This window comes from Leopardus geoffroyi, chromosome B1 (assembly GCF_018350155.1).
Source record: "Leopardus geoffroyi isolate Oge1 chromosome B1, O.geoffroyi_Oge1_pat1.0, whole genome shotgun sequence".
Lineage (NCBI taxonomy): Eukaryota > Metazoa > Chordata > Mammalia > Carnivora > Felidae > Leopardus > Leopardus geoffroyi.
Window position 1 is genome coordinate 113354053 of NC_059327.1, and position 19511 is coordinate 113373563.

The window sequence follows — 19511 nt, forward strand, 5'->3', positions numbered from 1 at the left end:
CTAATACCTTTCTTGCTTTCTGACACAAGATGTCTCTATCTGACTTATCTTATACATTTCCTACCCCAGTCCTTTCTCCAAGGAGCCCTTGCTTCTTTTAGTGGGAAATAGTATGTAAAAAACACAATCTGGGCACTATGGGGGTGGTCATTACTTCTGGATTATCATGACTTCTAGGCCTTATCAGTGGACACAGATAGGAGGTATATATTTTTAGAAAGAAAAATCATGGTTTGTACTGATATTTTCAATTCAGAGTTAAGACTACAATGTTTTTGCTTTTTTAAATTTAGACTTGTGCCTCTTTTACCCTGAAATTATTATTACCCTGAAATTAACCTAATTATTTACTTGAGCCTGCAGATCTATGTGTGTGTGCATAAAATAGTTGTCAAGTAAGACTGCTGAATCTTAGCTAAGATTTTGTTTATATCAGTTTGCTAATATTTCATTTAGAATTTTTCACCTATGGTCATAAACGAGGTTGATGTGTTGCAGGGAGTATGGCCAGAGTCGCAAAAGATGAGTCCACAAACAAAATGCAGTTAAGTGAAGGTCCTCATACTCAAGTCAGAATGAGGCCCCACTCCAGAATGAAGCCTCTTTTTATTAGGATAATTGCTAAAGGCTACATGCATAAAGTCATCTAAGCAAGTATAGTAATCAACTTAATGGTTTTGCTTTTCAAGGTTGAATTTCGGGATGATTGTTTTTTATGATACTAGGAAGGGTCAGGTGTGAAGGAGGATCTGGCCCTGGACAGTGTTAATAGCTCTAGGCAGTCCTTGTTCCTTCCTGTGCAGCTGCTTTCAGCTGTGTAAACATGTCCTAAGGCCTTGCACCTTCTCAAGCCTTTTCCTTTTGAAGTCTTTTCCTTTGATAGTTCCTCCTGCATCTCCCACATCTCCCCCTTTTTCTTTCATTTGGCAAAGCTGGAGGGCAAAGACAGAGGCTTGTGAGGCATATTCGTGGCTTGTCATTTTCCTCTTCTCCAGACTAGGTATATGCCAAGTAATAAGACAAAGATTAATATAAAATACTGATTGCAGAAAAGCTTAACAGTTTTATATAATTCATTGGATTCAATTCTGAGATTCGTTTAGTTATCTCAGATAGAGAAGGAGCACCAGAAAGCATCTCAAGTTTATTTTTGAACGTTTCATAAATGTCCTTTTGCAATTGGGCTAGATCAGCGGAGGTATTACCTTGATTAAGAAGGTGTCGATGCACCAGGTCCCATGATATCTTGGATTGATTATATACATGGGGGGTGACACAAAAAGTGGTTATCTTCCAATCACATTGAAGCCTTACCTGTTATTGTAAACTAATCAATTGATCTCCTAGAAAAAGAACAGCATGTTGCAAGTCAGATAATTGGCTCTCTATTCAGTAAATCAGTCAGCCACTGGCTGTTCCACAGCCTTTCTGACTCTTGATGCCAGTTTTGTACAAAGTGGGTAGTTTGTATAGTCTAGTCTGGTGTAGTGCAAAACTGGCTGTGGCTGCTGTAGCTGTAATAGCTATAATCCCAAGTAGAGCAGTTACCAGTAAAGCTACAAACCATTGGGTGTGGTGTAAGACACGTTTCAGTATTTTATCTAAGAGAAACATTTCAGGGGAGTGTTGCTAAAACCGATCCATGATTACAGGCATCCAAACCCCATTTTGTGCCTTAAGGATGTATAAGCTTTGTTTTTCCTGGTTAAAAGACATAGTAGAATTAAGACAAGTATAAAAGGAGCAATTATGGCAAGTAAGAAGATGGTTATCAGGGTCCCAATGAGGCATACCCAACATAAACAGAAACAGAAACAGAAAAGGAAGTCTGACACATGCTTGAATTTTATGAGTCTCATTTAATCTAAAAGAGATGGAGAATTTATTTGAAACATTCATTAAGTAGCCTTTCCAAGCAGCCATGCCTCATAATCCAGTACCAGTTTTCCAAAGTTCTGAATGAACTGGCCCATCAGGTTAATGTGGACTGGGGGAGAGTCATCCCTCCTTCACGCCATACAGGGGGTTCAGATGTTATATCTGAAACAATGCCGTCTTGATATCGATGCCATTAGAGCTCTTTTTTAGAGTATTTGGTCTGAGCAGAGCCTACAGAGGCCCAATCAATGGGCCTCCTTTGGAAGTATTTAGAAGAACTCTACCAACCTCTCCTCTACAGAGCTCCCAATTAACCCATTCCTCAGGATTTATGTTTTTGTTAATTGACATTGAGGCAATTTAGGAGGGTGATTGTATGTAATTTTTTGACTTCTCATGGAGACTCCCTGTAGTAAGTACAATTTTTTTTGCTATCCATGCCTGTGAATGAAATGTAACACAGTGGTCGCCTGTTCCAAAGCATATAGGTGGCCCATCTGCACTTACAGAGTATTCAGGGATTACCTTTCTTGCTCTTGTTCAGTTTGGAAGGGTAGGTTAAGACTGGCTCCTTCCATGAACTCTATCATCATTGCTAATAGGAATATCCCAGACTAGGAGTGTTATGCTATCAAACATAGGTGTTTTAAGGAGATGAGCCCAATATGGACATTGAGCTTGGCCTGGACAAATGAGGGCAAGGAGTATAATCAGGCTTACACATATTGAATTTTTGTTAATGGCAGAAATCATGGCCATCAGATGCAAATTAAGGGTATATGCAGTATCATTCTGTTGTAAGAGAATGCTGGCCTGGTTAGACAGGCATTTAAGGCTTCCCCATGTTATGTTAGGGGCAAGGACTTGGCGTTTGTAGAGTAGCTTCAGGATGAGTCCATCAAGAGGCTTGTTCCATCTTGAAGAAGGGGGCCAGTGGCTGTTTACTCAGAGTCATTTTCTGGATGTTCTGGTTTACTGGAAGATATTCTGGGGGTCTCCATGATGCCATGGTAAGGCTTTACCAAAAGTGAAGGAACCCACAGAAGTCTGGAATCTGAAAGAACACAAGCATGTCCTTGACCCCAGGTGAGAAGTTTCATGGACCCAGGCCGTGTGGGCCCCCCTTCAGGTGTTTTGCATAGCACCATAGGGTGAGAGGGTTTATCTTATTTTGAAGAATGTCACTCAACTGCAGTTAGTCCTTGAGGATTAAGATTTAAAAAGTTAAGAGTAATCATAGCATGATCAAGAAGGAGCTGAGGTTGTAATGCAGACAGCCAGGGGAGCAACAGTCTACATTTATAATTTTTCCATAGGTCTTATCTCCCATCTTCTGTCATAATAAAGTCTGAAGATATCTGGATCATTTGGACTTCCTGTAAAACATCACATTGTTCCACTACATTGATGGCATTACCTTGATCAGATCAGGTAAGCAAGAGGTGGTGACCATGCTGAATGCCTTGATAAGACACATATGCTCCAGAGGGTGGGAGACAAGGCCTGTGCTTAGGAACTTGCCAGGATATCTTCTCTAAAGTAAAAGACAAATGATTTCATCTTGAACTGCCCTTCACAAAGAAGGCAGCACAAAACACAGGAATACTGCTCAGGCTGCCAGAGCAGGAAAGATTTCTGCAGTGATCTGGCAAACCCTATGGTGTTGGAAGTGTCAATGGTGGGGAAAAACATTGTGTAATGTTTGAGGAAGAACCAGTGAGAGAATTACAATAGAGGACCCTGGTGTTCTGGAGCAAGGCCATGCCATCTGCAGCAGAGAATTACACTCTTTTTGAGAAACGATTTGTGTACTACTGGACCCTGGTAAATGTGGAATTACTGAACATTGGACACTATGTCATCACATGACCAGAATGCCCATTATGAGCTGGGTTCTAACAGACCCACAAAGTGTAAGTTTGAGCAGGCCTAGCAAAAGTGTATTATAAAATGGAAGTGTCACATCCAGAACCAAATGCAAATAGGACCAAGGGCACAAGCAAACTGCATGAACTGGTAACTCGGATTTCCCCCTCCCTGCCTAATGCAAACTGTTGCACCCAAGCACCTCCCTCAGCTCATACCTATGGGTCTATATGGATTCCAGTATGACCAGGAGGAGGGAAAAATTTGTGTTTGGTTTACAGATGGGTTGGCTCAGTATGTAGGCACAAACTGAAAATAGACAGCAGCCACATGACAGCCATACTTAGGACTGGCTTTGAAAGACAGTGGTAAGGGAGTGTCCTCAACAATGGGCAGAGCTTCAGATGATATACCTGGTCACCCACTTTGTGTGACAAAATAAGTGGTCCAAAGCTAGACTGTATGTGGAATCACAGGTAATAGTGATTGCCTGGCCATCTTTTTTCCTAGAATAAAAAATATTCAAAGATTAAGAACAAGAAAATCTGGTGTGGAGATATGCGGATGTAGAAATGGGGGTGAAGTATAGAAATCTTTGTATCATATGTTAATACCCACTAGAGAACATCTGCCAGAGAAAAGGTACTTAATAACCAACAAAATGGCTCAACCAATTGGTATCAGCCAGTCTCAGACATCAGCCACCCCAATGCTAGCACAATGGGCACAAGAATAAAGTGGCCATTGTAACAGAGATGGAGGCTAGCCATGAGGCCAAATATCACGGACACGCTAAGATTTATTTAGCTGCTCCCATCAACAAATGTCCAATCTGACAGCAACAGAGACCAATGCTGAGTCCACAAGATGGCACAGTTCATCAAGGATTCCAACTAGCCCCTTGGTGGTAAACTGACTCAGTTGGTCCCTTCAATCTTTAAAGGGCCAGTGGTACATTGTCACAGGAGTAGACATATATTCCAGGTTGAGGATGTGCCTTTCCTGCCTACAGGGCCTCAGCTGAGATCATAATCCAAAGAATTTCAGAGTATTTAATCTTCCAACAAAGGATTCCATGTAACATCCTGTCAGACGAGGGGACCCACCTGACAGCAAAGGAAATGTGAGAGTGGGTCAGTGACCATGCAATTCACTGGCCACATCATCTACTGCACCACTTGGAAGCTGGCAGCTTTATGGAGCATTGGAGCAGCCTGCTGAACGCAGGACTGGGGTGATATTTAAAGGCAATACTAGAACTGGATGCCATCCTCCAGGAAGTAGTATATGCATTGAATCAAAGACCTTCATCTAGCATTGTATCCCCAATAGAAGATGGTGGTCTGGGAGCCAAGGAATGGAAGAAGAAATGACCACACTTACTGTCACTCCCAATAACCAACTGGGGGCTTTGTGCTTTCTGTCTCCACAGGTGTAGACTCTGCGGGGTTAGGGGTCTTGTTCCCCAAAGGAAGCATACTTTTGCCAAGAGGCACAGCAAGAATCCAATGAATTACTAGCTAAGTCTTCTTCCTGGTGCACATTGGGCTTCTTGTGTCAGGGACAAGACACAAGAAGTCACTATGTTGACAGAGGTAACTGTCTGGTATACAATGAGGGAAGGGAGGAATATGTATGGAACCACATGAGCTACTTGGGTGCCTCTTATGACAGTAAAAGGATAGAAACAGCAACTATGGTCTGAGAAGGAGATGGCAACCAGGGGCCCAGAACACTCCAGGAAGTTTGTGAGTCATGACATTAGGTAAACAACGGAGGCTGGCAGAGTTAGAAGCTCAGAGTGAAGGGAATCTAGAAAGGATAGGAAAGAGACAGAAGGTGAAGTATCATCAACTGCAGCCTCAAGATCAGGGCCAGGCTGTAGCTTTTCTGACCACCTCCCTCTTCTAAATTTTCCCTCAGGATGAAAGGCCTCCTATGATTTTGAAGAAGCTACTCTTGGAGCATATATGGTAACTAAGGGTGCAAAATGGTGGACTCTGAAAGACAGGGAGATGAGTTTTCTAGATACCACTTCATAGAAGGTTTTGCTGCCTAGCTGCGAAGAGTGTGATCAGCAGACACTTCTGATGACAACTAAATGTCAGATCCTTCAGGGTCTGCCTCAACTGCAGAGAACTGCCTCACCTAAGGGGATGGCTTTCCTGGACAGCCCACACCAGACGACTGAGCAAGGCAGGGTTTAGTGGTCTAGCCATTTCCACCTGACCCAGAGACAGTGACACAATCACTCCAGAGCTCTCCATGAGTTGACCAAGGCTTTGTTGAACCTGCATTGCAGTCCGACTTTTCTCTCTGCTCACTCCTGTTTCTCCTCTCTTCCTTTCACAGGAGTTAATTACTAATAAGCATCTTTGTACCTCAACCTCTGTCTCATGTCCGGTTCAGGAGAACCCTAACGTTTATTTCACAAATAGAAATGAATCCTGCACTATAGTTGGTGCTGGGGCAAGAATACTTGTTTTTAAAAGTTGTCTATGCTCAGAGAATATAATTTGATCATAGCATAACTAGTGCATGGCAAAGGAACTGTTTTGTTGAGGATTTTTAATGTATTCATCATAGCTTTCAATGTGATATACTTTTACTTCTCTCCTAGTCTTCAACCTTAAGGAAAAACACTGTAATTTTATTTTACCAAAAACATAAATTTTCTTCCAATGTAGTTTCTGTCTTCCCTCTAAAACAGAATTGAGGCATTGTCTAGTAACAAGGTGGGGAAATCAGTTTCCTCAACAGGAAACATAGTTTCTATTGGTCACCTCCCTCAGCTGTTTACTGAGAAGAATTTTTTTGATTTCAGTTACGGTAAAACTCTTTGGATTTTAGCCAAATTCCCTGAGTTCAAAAGTACAAAGCTCTTTAGGAGGCTTGCTCTTTTTAAATATTTTTTCAGAGGTTAAAAATTAAATTTCAAAAGACTATCCAGGGTAGAGAAGAGACCCTGAAAGCCTCCAACATGAAGCTTGCTCATGTTATTTTGTTATTTTTGTGCTTCTACAAAAGTTTTTGCAAGGTAAGTAACTCAATATTTTAGTAGATAAGCTATTTTAAGTAGATATTTTAAGTATTATAAAGATCTAAGAAAAATCTTAGAGATATTATTGACTTACAGATTACATAGTTCAGATACCAACTGTGCAGTATATAGTCAGTAACAAAGATTTTATGTTAATATCTTGATGAAAGAGCTTTAAGAAATTGCTTTCTTCATGTGCTCTTATCTGTGCATAGAAATTGAACTGAATGAGAACTTTACTAATATAGATCTGTAATTTACAGTAATCATATTAAATCAATAAATATTTACCAAACTCCTTCCACATGTAAGGTATAGTTCTGGGCAAATAGCATGTCTGGTCTCTTCCTTCAATAGCTCTTTGGTACAGTTGTAGAAAGATGGTTTAAAAATGACAATGAGGAAATAATAAGCAAGATTTAAATAACATTTGAACTGTTATTTAATACTTGAAACAGAAGGAACTGTTTCAAGACATTTAATTGCCATAAGTGTTACAAATATCATGTGCCAAGGGACTTTAATGAGAGGGAAAATCCTTTCCTGCTAAGAGGTCAGGAAGGGTTTATGGACCAAGTGAGATATGAGCTGGATTCATAATTCTGGATTAGATTTGATCAGTGAAGAGAAAGAGAGTGATTTCCACCCTTTTCACCCGGAAAAAGCAGCAAGTGCTAGGCTAGCAGGATAGCCAAGCACTAGTCTCCTCCAGATGAATAAATCCATTTGATTAGAGTGGAGACTTTGTAGGGAACTTGGGCAGTTAAAATTGATATGACAGACTGTAGCCAGGTTAGAAGGTCATCTATTAAGGTTAGATATGTTTAAGATATTTTAGACAATTAACTGATGATTGCCTACTTTAGTGATCAAAGCATTTTGGAACAGGATTGAATTACAAAAATTGTTTTGTCTTAATACCAGCTTAGAGAAGCAAATATTTAAAGAAAACTACCTAAGACCAGCCTTACATACTTTAGGTTTCTTGTAACTTCTAAAATATGTATGAAATGTTTGTAATAGAGAACAACTGGAAATTAAGTGTTCATTGATAAGAAATTGATTAAATGAATGCACATCTATAAATGAACTATCATGTAGCCATTAAAATGATGCATTTTATATTTATTGAAAAAAAGCCCTTACTGAAATCTTATTTTTGTTACAGAAGAAAATATATACACATATATGTATCTGTGTGTATGTGTACACACACATACAAATAAACGCATGTAGCTGCTGAAATAAATTGCAATTTAAAAGTTTCTGGAGGGTATATATCAAATAGATAACAGTTGGTATTTCCAAGTAATGAGATTACTGGTGATTTTTATTTTCTGTCTTATACATTTATTATGAATTTTAAGAATTCATTAATTCTGTTTTATTCATTATTCATTTTTTTAAATACCAAGTAAATGTGTTACTTTAGAATAAAGAAAAATATATATTTTTTTCAATATATGAAATTTATTGTCAAATTGGTTTCCATACAACACCCAGTGCTCATCCCAAAAGGTGCCCTCCTCAATATCCCTCACTCACCCTCCCCTCCCTCCCACGCCCCATCAACCCTCAGTTTGTTCTCAGTTTTTAAGAGTCTCTTATGCTTTGGCTCTCTCCCACTCTAAACTCTTTTTTTTTTTCCTTCCCCTCCCCATGGGTTTCTGTTAAGTTTCTCAGGATCCACATAGGAATGAAAACATATGGTATCTGTCTTTCTCTGTGTGGCTTATTTCACTTAGCATCACACTCTCCAGTTCCATCCACGTTGCTACAAAGGGCCATATTTTGTTCTTTCTCATTGCCATGTAGTACTCCATTGTGTATATAAACCACAATTTCTTTATCCATTCATCAGTTGATGGACATTTAGGCTCTTTCCATAATTTGGCTATTGTTGAGAGTGCTGCTATAAACATTGGGGTACAAGTGCCCCTATGCATCAGTACTCCTGTATCCCTTGGGTAAATTCCTAGCAGTGCTATTGCTGGGTCATAGGGTAGGTCTATTTTTAATTTTCTGAGGAACCTCCACGCTGTTTTCCAGAGTGGCTGCACCAGTTTGCATTCCCACCAACAGTGCAAGAGGGTTCCCGTTCCTCCACATCCTCTCCAGCATCCATAGTCTCCTGATTTGTTCATTTTGGCCACTCTGACTGGCATGAGGTGATATCTGAGTGTGGTTTTGATTTGTATTTCCCTGATAAGGAGTGATGTTGAGCATCTTTTCATGTGCCTGTTGGCCATCCGGATATCTTCTTTAGAGAAGTGTCTATTCATGTTTTCTGCCCATTTCTTCACTGGGTTATTTGTTTTTCGGGTGTGGAGTTTGGTGAGCTCTTTATAGATTTTGGATACTAGCCCTTTGTCCAATATGTCATTTGCAAATATCTTTTCCCATTCCGTTGGTTGCCTTTTAGTTTTGTTGGTTGTTTCCTTTGCTGTGCAGAAGCTTTTAATCTTCATAAGGTCCCAGTAGTTCATTTTTGCTTTTAATTCCCTTGCCTTTGGGGATGTGTCGAGTAAGAGATTGCTACGGCTGAGGTCAGAGAGGTTTTTTCCTGCTTTCTCCTCTAGGGTTTTGATGGTTTCCTGTCTCACATTCAGGTCCTTTATCCATTTTGAGTTTATTTTTGTGAATGGTGTGAGCAAGTGGTCTACTTTCAACCTTCTGCATGTTGCTGTCCAGTTCTCCCAGCACCATTTGTTAAAGAGACTGTCTTTTTTCCATTGGATGTTCTTTCCTGCTTTGTCAAAGATGAGCTGGCCATACACTTGTGGGTCTAGTTCTGGGGTTTCTATTCTATTCCATTGGTCTATGTGTCTGTTTTTGTGCCAATACCATGCTGTCTTGATGATGACAGCTTTGTAGTAGAGGCTAAAGTCTGGGATTGTGATGCCTCCTGCTTTGGTCTTCTTCTTCAAAATTACTTTGGCTATTCGGGGCCTTCTGTGGTTCCATATGAATTTTAGAATTGCTTGTTCTAGTTTCGAGAAGAATGCTGGTGCAATTTTGATTGGGATTGCATTGAATGTGTACATAGCTTTGGGTAGTATTGACATTTTGACAATATTTATTCTTCCAATCCATGAGCAGGGAATGTCTTTCCATTTCTTTATATCTTCTTCAATTACCTTCATAAGCTTTCTATAGTTTTCAGCATACAGATATTTTACATCTTTGGTTAGATTTATTCCTAGGTATTTTATGCTTCTTGGTGCATTTGTGAATGGGATCAGTTTCTTTATTTGTCTTTCTGTTGCTTCATTGTTAGTGTATAAGAATGCAACTGATTTCTGTACATTGATTTTGTATCCTGCAACTTTGCCGAATTCATGTATCAGTTCTAGAAGAAAAATATATTTTTGAGAAAATATTTCAGCCACATTTTTGATTCCAGGAACAAAAACAATAAAAAACAAAACAAAATAGTATTTTTCACTTACAGAAAGGGAAAGAGCTTCTTTTACTGAATAATCATCCAATAATAAAGTTTCCTTCTTTCCTTTAAAAAACAGCATTTTGAGAGGAATTGTCATATTTGTGAAAATTTCAGAACTTCTTAAAATATTAGTTTATGAAAGATAATGGAATGCTAAGAGATAACCATTTTTAAATGGAAGTTACCATAGAAACAACATAAATGTGTTGAAAGAAGTTTTAAAATGTACATCTGGGAGAAAGAAATTTTTGTTATTTTAAAAACTGGGACCAGATTTCTTTCTAAGGAATAAAAAGCCCCACTCCCTTTTATATCAAAACCCTGTACAGGGATTTTTTTTTCTTCCAAATTTTTATTTAAATTCAAGTTAACATATAATGTAGTATTGGTTTCAGGAGTGGAATTTAGTGATTCATCATTTATACTCACATCCAGTGCTCATCGCAACAAGCGCCCTCCTTGATGCCCATCACCCATTCACCCCATTCCCCCCACCCACCTCCTTCTAGCAACCGTCAGTTTGTTCTCTATAGTTAAGAGTCTCTTATGGTTTTACTCCCTCTCTGTTTTTATCTTACTTTTTCTTCCCTTCCCCTATGTTCATCTGTTTTGTTTCTTAAATTCCACATATGAGTAAAATCATATGGTATTTGCCTTTTTCTGACTGACTTATTTTACTTAGCATAATATACTCTAGTTCCATCCCTGTCATTGCAAATGGTAACATTTCATTCTTTTTGATGGCTGAGTAATATATATATATATGAATGTATATATTCCTATGTTGATATATACATCTATCTATCTATATACACACCACATCTTCTATATCCATTCATCAGTCAATGGACATTTGGGCTCTTTCCATAATTTGGCTATGATTGGTAGTGCTACTATAAACGTTAGGGTGCGTGTGCCCATTTGAATCAATGTTTTTGTATCCTTTGGATAAATACTGCAATTGCTGGGTCGTAGGATAGTTCTACTTTTAACTTTTTAAGGAAGCTGCATACTGTTTTCCAGAGTGTAAAACAATTTGCATTCCCATCAACAGTGTAAGAGGGTTCCCCTTTCTCTACATCCTCACCAACATCTGTTGTTTCCTGAGTTGTTAATTTTATCCCTTCTGACAGGTGTGAGATGGTAGGTATCTCATTGTAGTTTTGATTTGTATTTCCCTGATGATGAGTGATGTCGAGCATTTTTTCATGTGTCTGTTAGTCATCTGTATGTCTTCTTTGGTGTCAACCAAGAATTCTATATTGAACAAAACTATCCTTTAAAAATAAAGGGGAAATTAAGATATTTTCAGATAAACAAAAGCTGATGGAATTAATTTCTACTATACAAGAAATTCACTACAAGAAAAAGGGTTCTTCAGGCTGAACAAAAATACATTAGACAATAACTTGGAGTCATATAAAGAAATAAAGAACTTCAATAAAGATAACTATATAGGTAAATACAAAAGCAAGTGTAATTTTATTTTTTATTTGTAAATCTTCTTTTTACCTCACATTATTTAAAAGAAGAATATATAAAAATAATTATTAATCTATGTTAACGGGCATACAATGCATAAAGATGTAATGTGTGACCATAACAACATAAAGAGAGGATGGAACTGTATAAGAGCAGAGTTTTTATATGCCCTTGAAGCTAAGTTGGTATCAATTCAAACTAGATTGCTATATATTTAAGAGGTTAAGTATAATCTCCATGGCATCCACAAAAAAAGAAAGGTTAAAAAGATACAGAAAAGGAAATGATAAGAAAACCAAAACAATTCACTACAGAAAAATCAGCTAAACTCAAAAGAAGTCAGTGATGGAAGAAATAAATAACAACAAAGGTAGAATACATAGAGAAGAAAATCACAAAAATGGCAGAAGTGAGGCCTTCCTTAAAAACAATTTAAATGTGTGTTAAATTCTCCGATGAAAGGCAGAGATTGGCAGAATTTATTTTTTAGAAAACTAACCATGATCCAACTATATGCTGTCTACAAGAGACTCACTTTATATCCAAAGACATAAATAGATTGTAAGTGAAAGGGTGGAAAGCTATGTTAATGCAAAGAGTAACCAAAAGAGAACTAGAAGCGACCGCACTAATACCAGAAAAAAATTGACCTTAATTTTGTCTTGTTACAAGAGACAAAGAAGAACATTTAGATATTGATAAAAGAGACAGTTCAGTTAAAATATTTAATAATTGTAAACATAAACATACCAAACAGTAAAGCCCAAAATATATGAGACAATGACATAATTCAAGGGAAGAAGAGAATTCTATAATAATTGGAGACTTCTATATCCCACTTTCCATAATGGATAGAAAATCTAGACAAGATTAATAAGAAAATAGAGGATTTTAACAGCACTATAAATCATCCTGACCTAAGAACCAGACATATAGATCACCACACCCACCAAAAGCAGAATACACATTTTTCTCAAGTGTACATAAAACATTCTCCAGAATAGAACCATATGTTAGGCCACAGAACATGTCTCAATAAATTCAAAAATATTGAAATCATAAGAAATTGTTCCTCTAAAAATAATGGAATAAAGCTAGAAATCAGTAACGGAAGGAAAACTGGAAAATCCACAAATAGGTGGAAATAAAGTAATATACTCTTAAACAACCAGTAATCAAAGAAATCACAAATTAGAAAATACTTGTAGATAAACAAAGACAGAAATACAACATACCAAAACATGAGAAGTGGCAAATGCAATCTCGCAGTAAATACCTACATTAAAAAAGAACAAAGATCCATAATCAAACACCTAACCTTACACCTTAAAGAACCAGAAGAAGAGTAATCTAAAACCACAGCTAGGAGAAGGAAAGAAATAGTACAGATTAGAATAGAGAGTTTTTATCATGAACAGATTGAATTTTGTCAAATGCTTTGTATTTCTATAGTGTCAGTTTTTACTTCTCTCTCATCTGATTTTATTTATTTCTGTCTTCTATTTTTCTTGATAAGTCTGGCTAAAGGTTTACCAATTTTGTTTCACAAAGAACCGACTCTTGGTTTTATTGATTTTGTTTTTGTTTTTTTAGTCTCTATTTCATTTATTTCTGCTCTGACCTTTATTATTTCCTTCCTTCCACTAACTTTGGGCTTTGTTCCTTTTCTGGTTCCGTTAGGTATAGGGTTAGATTGTTTATTTGAGATTTTTCTTATTTCCTGAGGTAGGTCTGTATTGCTATAAATTTTCCTCTTAGAACCACTTTTGTTGCATCCCAAATATTTTGGGCCATTATGTTTTCATGTTCATTTGTCTCCATGTATTTTTTTATTTCCTATTTGATTTCTTCATTGACCCATTGGTTATTTAGTAGTATGTTGTTTAGCCTCTAAAAAAAAAAAGAATATAGATAGAAAAAATAAAGTATAGTAAGATAATAGAATTAATAGATCTTTGAAAAGATCAGCTAAATTGACACACCTTAGCTAGACTGATGGAAAAAAGGAAGATTCAAATAAAATCAGAAAGTGGGGACATTACTGCTGACCTTACAGAAATCAAAAGAATGATAAGAGAGTACTATGAACAATCATATGCCAACAAAGTAGATAACCTAAATGAGTGTACAGATTCCTAGAAACACACACATTACCAAAACTGACTCAAGAAAAAATAGTAAATCTGAACAGACATATAACAAGAGATTGAATCAGTAATTTTAAAAAAATCTCATCAAAGAAAGGTCCAGTATCAGATGGTTTCACTGATAAATTCTACTAAACATTTATAGAAGAATTAACTAACTTGACAATAAATTATTTTTAAAAAATAATAAAAATGCTAATAAAATTATTGGAATCAATTATAAAAAATAAATAATAAAACTTGGTGGCTTAAAAAAAATAAAGAAGAATTAACACTAATTCATCTCAAACTCTAACCCCAAAAGAGAAAAGGAGTGAATACTTACTAATTAATTCTGAGTCCAACATTACCCTGAAAACAAAGTCAAAGATACCACAAAAAAGGTACAAAGAAGAGAAAAAAGCTGCTTTCTTCACTGACCTCTCCCTCATATCAAATAATGCCCAGAGATTGCCAGTATTCTTCGTTCATTTGTGTAGATCCAGATTTCCATCCAGCATAATTTTCCTTCTGCTTAAAGGACTTTTTTTTTTAACTTTTCTTATAAGGTGGGTATGCTAGTGATTAATTCTTTCAGCTTTTGTGTCTGAAGAGGTTGTTTGCCTTAAAATTTTTAACGATATTTTTGCTAGGTATAGAATTATGTCAGTAGAGTCCACCTCTCTCAGGGATCACTACCCTTCTTTGCCTGATGTTCAGTATCTTGAAAATCATTGCTTTCTGTATTTTGTCCATTTCCTGATTGCTTTAGGCAGAAGGGTCAATCTGGTCCCTATTATTTAATCTTGACTGGAAACAGAAGAATTCCCATTTAATTTAATTTTAATTTACATAGCCACATTTGGCTAGTGACTCCTATATTAGATAGCACAGCTAGCAATTGCCAGGATTACTGAGATTGAGTTTTTAAATTGCAAATGTTAACTTCAAATATGCATATTTTTTAAAATATCAGCTCTGATAGAGGCAGTCTCATATACATTATACATTAGAATTGTTCAAGCTCATTTCGGGTACAGTTCCTGTCTCCAAACTCTGTGTTATCACATTTTTTTGAATGTAAATAGATTCAAAATAAACAGTGTTGTAACAATGAATTGTAAGGATGAAGAAACAAAAGTTGAGTTTTCAGTTTTGTCATTCTAATTGCCATTTGGAATTTGTGTGTGTGTGTGTGTGTGTTTTGTTTTTCCACAAAGAGAGAGAGGTGGGCAAGGGGCAGAGGGAGGGAGAGAATCCCAAGCATGCTCCACACTCAGCACAGAGCCCAACATAGGGTTCGATCCCATGACCAACTGAATCATCCAGGTGCCCCTGGAACTTTTGTTTTTAAAGCATAAAATAGTGGGGCACCTGTGTGGCTCAGTTTGTTGAGTGTCCAATTCTTGATTTTAGCTCAGGACATGAACTCACAGTTCATGGGTTCAAGCTCTGTGTGGGGCTCAGCACTGAGAGCATGGAGCCTGCTTGGGATTCTCTCCTCTCTCCCCCTCCTCTGCCCTTCCTCTCTCTCAAAATACATAAACATTTTTTAATAATATAAAGTGTAAAATAGTAAACTGGTGCAGACTGAAAGGTGAAATATTTTTGTTTGCCAAGTGCAAACAATAGTACAAAAAGACATATTTTACCAAATTTGAATAATATCTTTAAAGTTTATTTCTTCTGAAACAGAGACAGAGAGAGAGCAGAGGAGGGACAGAGACAGAGCTGGGAGCGGGGCTCAAACTTACCAACTGTGAGATCATGACCTGAGCCAAAATCAAGAGTTGGACACTTAATGGACTGACCCACCTAGGAGCCCTGAATAATATCTTTGAAATTAAATTTATTCTGGGGCTCCTGGGTGGCTCAGTCAATTGAGCATCTGACTCTAGATTTCAGCTCATGACATGATCCCCAGGTCATGGGTTCAAGCCCTGCGTCAGGCTCTGTGGTAAACATGGAGCCTATTAAAAAATAAATACATAAATAAAATTTTTTAAAAATAAAATGAAGGGTGTTTGGTGGCTCAGGCAGATAGATGTCTGACTTTGGCTCAGGTCATCATCTTGTGGTCTGTGAGTTCGAGCCCTGCATCAGGCTTTGTGCTGACAGCTCAGAGCCTGGAGCCTGCTTCAGATTCTGTCTCTCCCTCTCTCTCTGACCCTCCCTGCTTGAGTGTGTGTGTGCGTGTGCACACTCTCTTTTTCTGTCTCTCAGAAATAATAAATGAATAAGCTTTAAAAATAAATAAAATGAAATTCATTCTTATTGTCGATGTATTTAACTGCTATTAAATGGCAATATTATTTATTACTATTACAGGTATAGGTATAACTTTTTCCTTTTTCATTAAATAAATTAACGTACTCAAAAATATTTTTTTCCTTTGCAGTATTTTTTACTCTTTTTTTTTGTAAGCATGGCTTTATGTATGAATTTCAATGAAAGAAAATGTTTACTGTTTACATTTTTCTGCATAATTTATTGTTCATTTTTTCATGATTTTCACTCAAAATAATTTTATTGTGTAGGAGGTAGTGTTTAAAAAGTATCTGTTCTATGTGTCAAATATACTAGGCTTGCCATTTTTCAATAGACAATTTTTTGCAACTCCTATTCCAGACAAAGTGCTGGTTTCTTTAACATATAGAGTTCCTATAGAAAAACAAACAAGAAAAAAACCCAGTATACATCAGGAAAATATATGGTTAGTGCAAGAAGAAAGAAATAAAAACCTCTCAAGTTTGAGCATATTGAAAGATGTTCAGTCTCACTGAGGGAAAAAATGCAAATAAAACTGTACTCTGATAACATTTTTCTGTACCAAATTGGCAAAGATAAAAGTTTAGTAAGGTATATGTATGTAATCAAGATTATGGATAATAGACACTGTCATATATTAATGGTGGGAATGCAAATGACAACCTGTATAGAGAGAAATTAGGCAATACCTTCCAAAATTAAGACTGCTGAGGCACCTGGGTGGCTCAGCCAGTTAGGCTTCTGACTTTGGCTCAGGTCATGATCTCTCAGTTTGTGAGTCTGAGCCCTGCATCAGGCCAGCTCTGTGCTGACAGCTCAGAGCCTGGAGCCTGCTTTGGATTCTGAGTCTCCCTCTCTCTCTGTCCCTCCCCCACTCATTCTCTCTCTCTCTCTCTCTCTCTCTCTGTCTCTCAAAAATAAATAAACATTAAAAAAATTAAAACATTAAAAAGACTTTTTTTAATTGATTCAGCAATTTCACTCCCAGGTAACTATCGACAGATATACTTAGTATATGTGGTAAATAATGTGTATCATATAAAGATTATTACCACATTGGTTATAATAACAAAACATTAGAAACCATCTGTATTCCCTTCCAGGGGCTACTTACAAGGCCACTGGTTACAAATTACATTGGTATTAGGGGACAGAGTTAGAAAGTAAAATATGAGCTCATGTGTGGAAAGATTCACAAAGAACTTTTTTAAGTTTATTTATTTTGAGAGATACAGAGCATGAATAGGGGAGGGGCAGAGAGAGAGAAGGAGAGAGAGAATCCCAGGTAGGCTCTGCACTGTCAGCACAGAGCCCAATGGGGGTGGGGTGGGGGGCTTGAACTCAGGAAATCCCAAGATCATGACCTGAGCAAAAACCCAGAGTTGAACGATTAACCAACTGAGCCACCCAGGTGCCCCACGAAGGGCTATTAAATGAATGACTCTGAGGTGGGCCTGGGTAGGTTGAATGGATAAGGGAAAAAAGGAAACATACGTTTTACAGGCACTCTTTTGAACCTTTTTGTAATATTCATTTGTGCTTCCTATTTTTAAAAAATTAAAAATGAAAACAACAGGAGACTCAGCGGACTGCAGAGAGCTGAGCAGACACTACCTCTCCGCTAAAAATGATGTGGCCCCGGCGTCATCGCGGGGCGGGTAACCTGGCGAGGGCGGGCGGGACAGCTCCAGAGAGCAGAGAGGAGGCCGGGGTTTCTCCGAAGACCTGGCCCTGAGGATCCCTCACCGCGAGGAAGGACCATTGCTATGGAAACCAGAGCGTGGGGCGGCCCGGGATTGTGGCTCCCGGATGGTGGTGACCGGTCTTCTCTCTCCCCGAGACCCTCGCCCGCTTCGGGCAAGGTTGCTTCCTGAACGAACCTGCTCTCTCGCCCACGAGAGAAAGTTTCCCATGGCACAGCCTAGCAGAAAGATGCAGCCTTTGTGCTTCACTGGCCGCTGACCCGTTGGCCTGATGACAGCACCCCGCGTACCTTTCCGGTTCGGTTCTGGCAGCCATCGGTCAGCGGCCTCTCACAGATCACCAGCAGCCTATACATCAGCAATGGGGTGGCTGCCAACAACAAGCTCATGGTCTCCAGCAACCGGATCACCAGGTCATCAACGTCCCGGTAGAAATGAACACTTTGAATGAGAACATCCAGTATGTACAGGTGCCGGTGGCTGACGCACCCATCTCACGTCTCTGTGACTTCTTTGACCCCACTGCTGACCACATCCACAGTGTGGCAATGAAGCAGGGCCGCACGCTGCTGTGCTGCGCTGCTGGCGTGAGCGCTCAGCTGCCCTCTGCCTTGCCTACCTCATGAAGTACCATGCCATGTCCCTGCTGGACGCCCACACGTGGACCAAGTCATGCCGGCCCATCATCCGACCCAACAATGGCTTTTGGGAGCAGCTCATCCACTATGAGTTCCAGCTGTTTGGCAAGAACTCCATGCACATGGTCAGCTCCCCTATGGGAGTGATCCCTGACATCTACCAGAAGGGGGTCCGTTTGATGATTCCACTTTGAGCCATCTCACCAGCCTCTGTGCCCAGGTCAAAGGTGCAGATCTGCTGTTGACCAAGATCTGAACTTAAACGTTCTACTGTTGTTACAGAAAAAACAGATGATGCCTTTTATAAGGACCAGAAAAAAAAAGGAAAGGTGCTGTAGCTTTTAACCTTATTATCCATATCTTCAAAGATTAAAGTCACTAACTGTACGATGGTGCAGGTAAGTTTCCTACCCTGTGAGTGACAGGTCATGGCTGCTGGCCAGATGGGAGAGAGAGGCAAGTGCCCAGGTCAAATGGACCAGTGCCTAAAGCATATGGCAAGCTTGGAACCCTGCTGCTCTCCCGCAGACCGACCAACCCACAAACAAGTCAGCCACCATTCCACTTCACTCTTTCAAACCCAAAGCCAGAGCCTTAAGCATCATGGCGCCTCCTGTGCCACTCACAGTCAGTGCCAACCTACTAGATAAGTGGCCTTCAGGAGCCCTGGGGGCCCAGGCCAACCCTGCTTCTACCTTCAGCCACAGGGACCCAACTCTGGTTTTCTGAGTTGGATTTACACATGACATAGTTTTCAAAGAAAGCATTCCATTGTATAAAATTTACGAAAAAAAATTTTTGAGTGCTATTGTAGGTGGCAAGGTCTCAGAGTACCCATGGCAGTCCCCCGCCAGCCTTTGAAGGTGGCATTAGTTTCCTTCTTAGAGGCACACGTGGAGAGAAGGCCTGGCATCAGGCTTCAGGGGTTCCTCTTGTAGGTCTTGATTTGGAAGGCCAGAGCTGCAGACTGGAACCTAGCCTTGTCACCTCCTCCCCATATGATCTGGGACCTCTTGGAGCCTCAGCTTTCTCATCTGTCCAAGCAATGACAGCCCTTTTCTCACA

At 38.8% G+C, this 19511-nt stretch overlaps 1 protein-coding gene and 1 pseudogene across 4 annotated transcripts in view; both read left to right on the forward strand.

Moving 5' to 3' along the window:
* CFI (complement factor I) overlaps positions 1 to 19511 on the forward strand; it is a 77405-nt gene that overhangs the window by 13979 nt on the left and 43915 nt on the right. The window contains exon 1 of one of the 4 annotated variants that reach the window (XM_045470488.1): positions 3220 to 3309. The exons of 1 other annotated variant lie outside the window; for it this stretch is intronic. Coding sequence is in view for 2 of the 3 variants with exons in the window: in XM_045470476.1 (XP_045326432.1) it covers positions 6725 to 6781 (57 nt within the window). In the remaining variant the exon portion in view is untranslated. Of the gene's footprint in view, positions 1 to 3219; positions 3310 to 6647; positions 6782 to 19511 lie in introns of those variants that run through there. 2 more of the 4 variants (XM_045470476.1, XM_045470486.1) reach the window with 2 other exon arrangements.
* LOC123583847 lies at positions 17872 to 18833 on the forward strand (annotated as a pseudogene).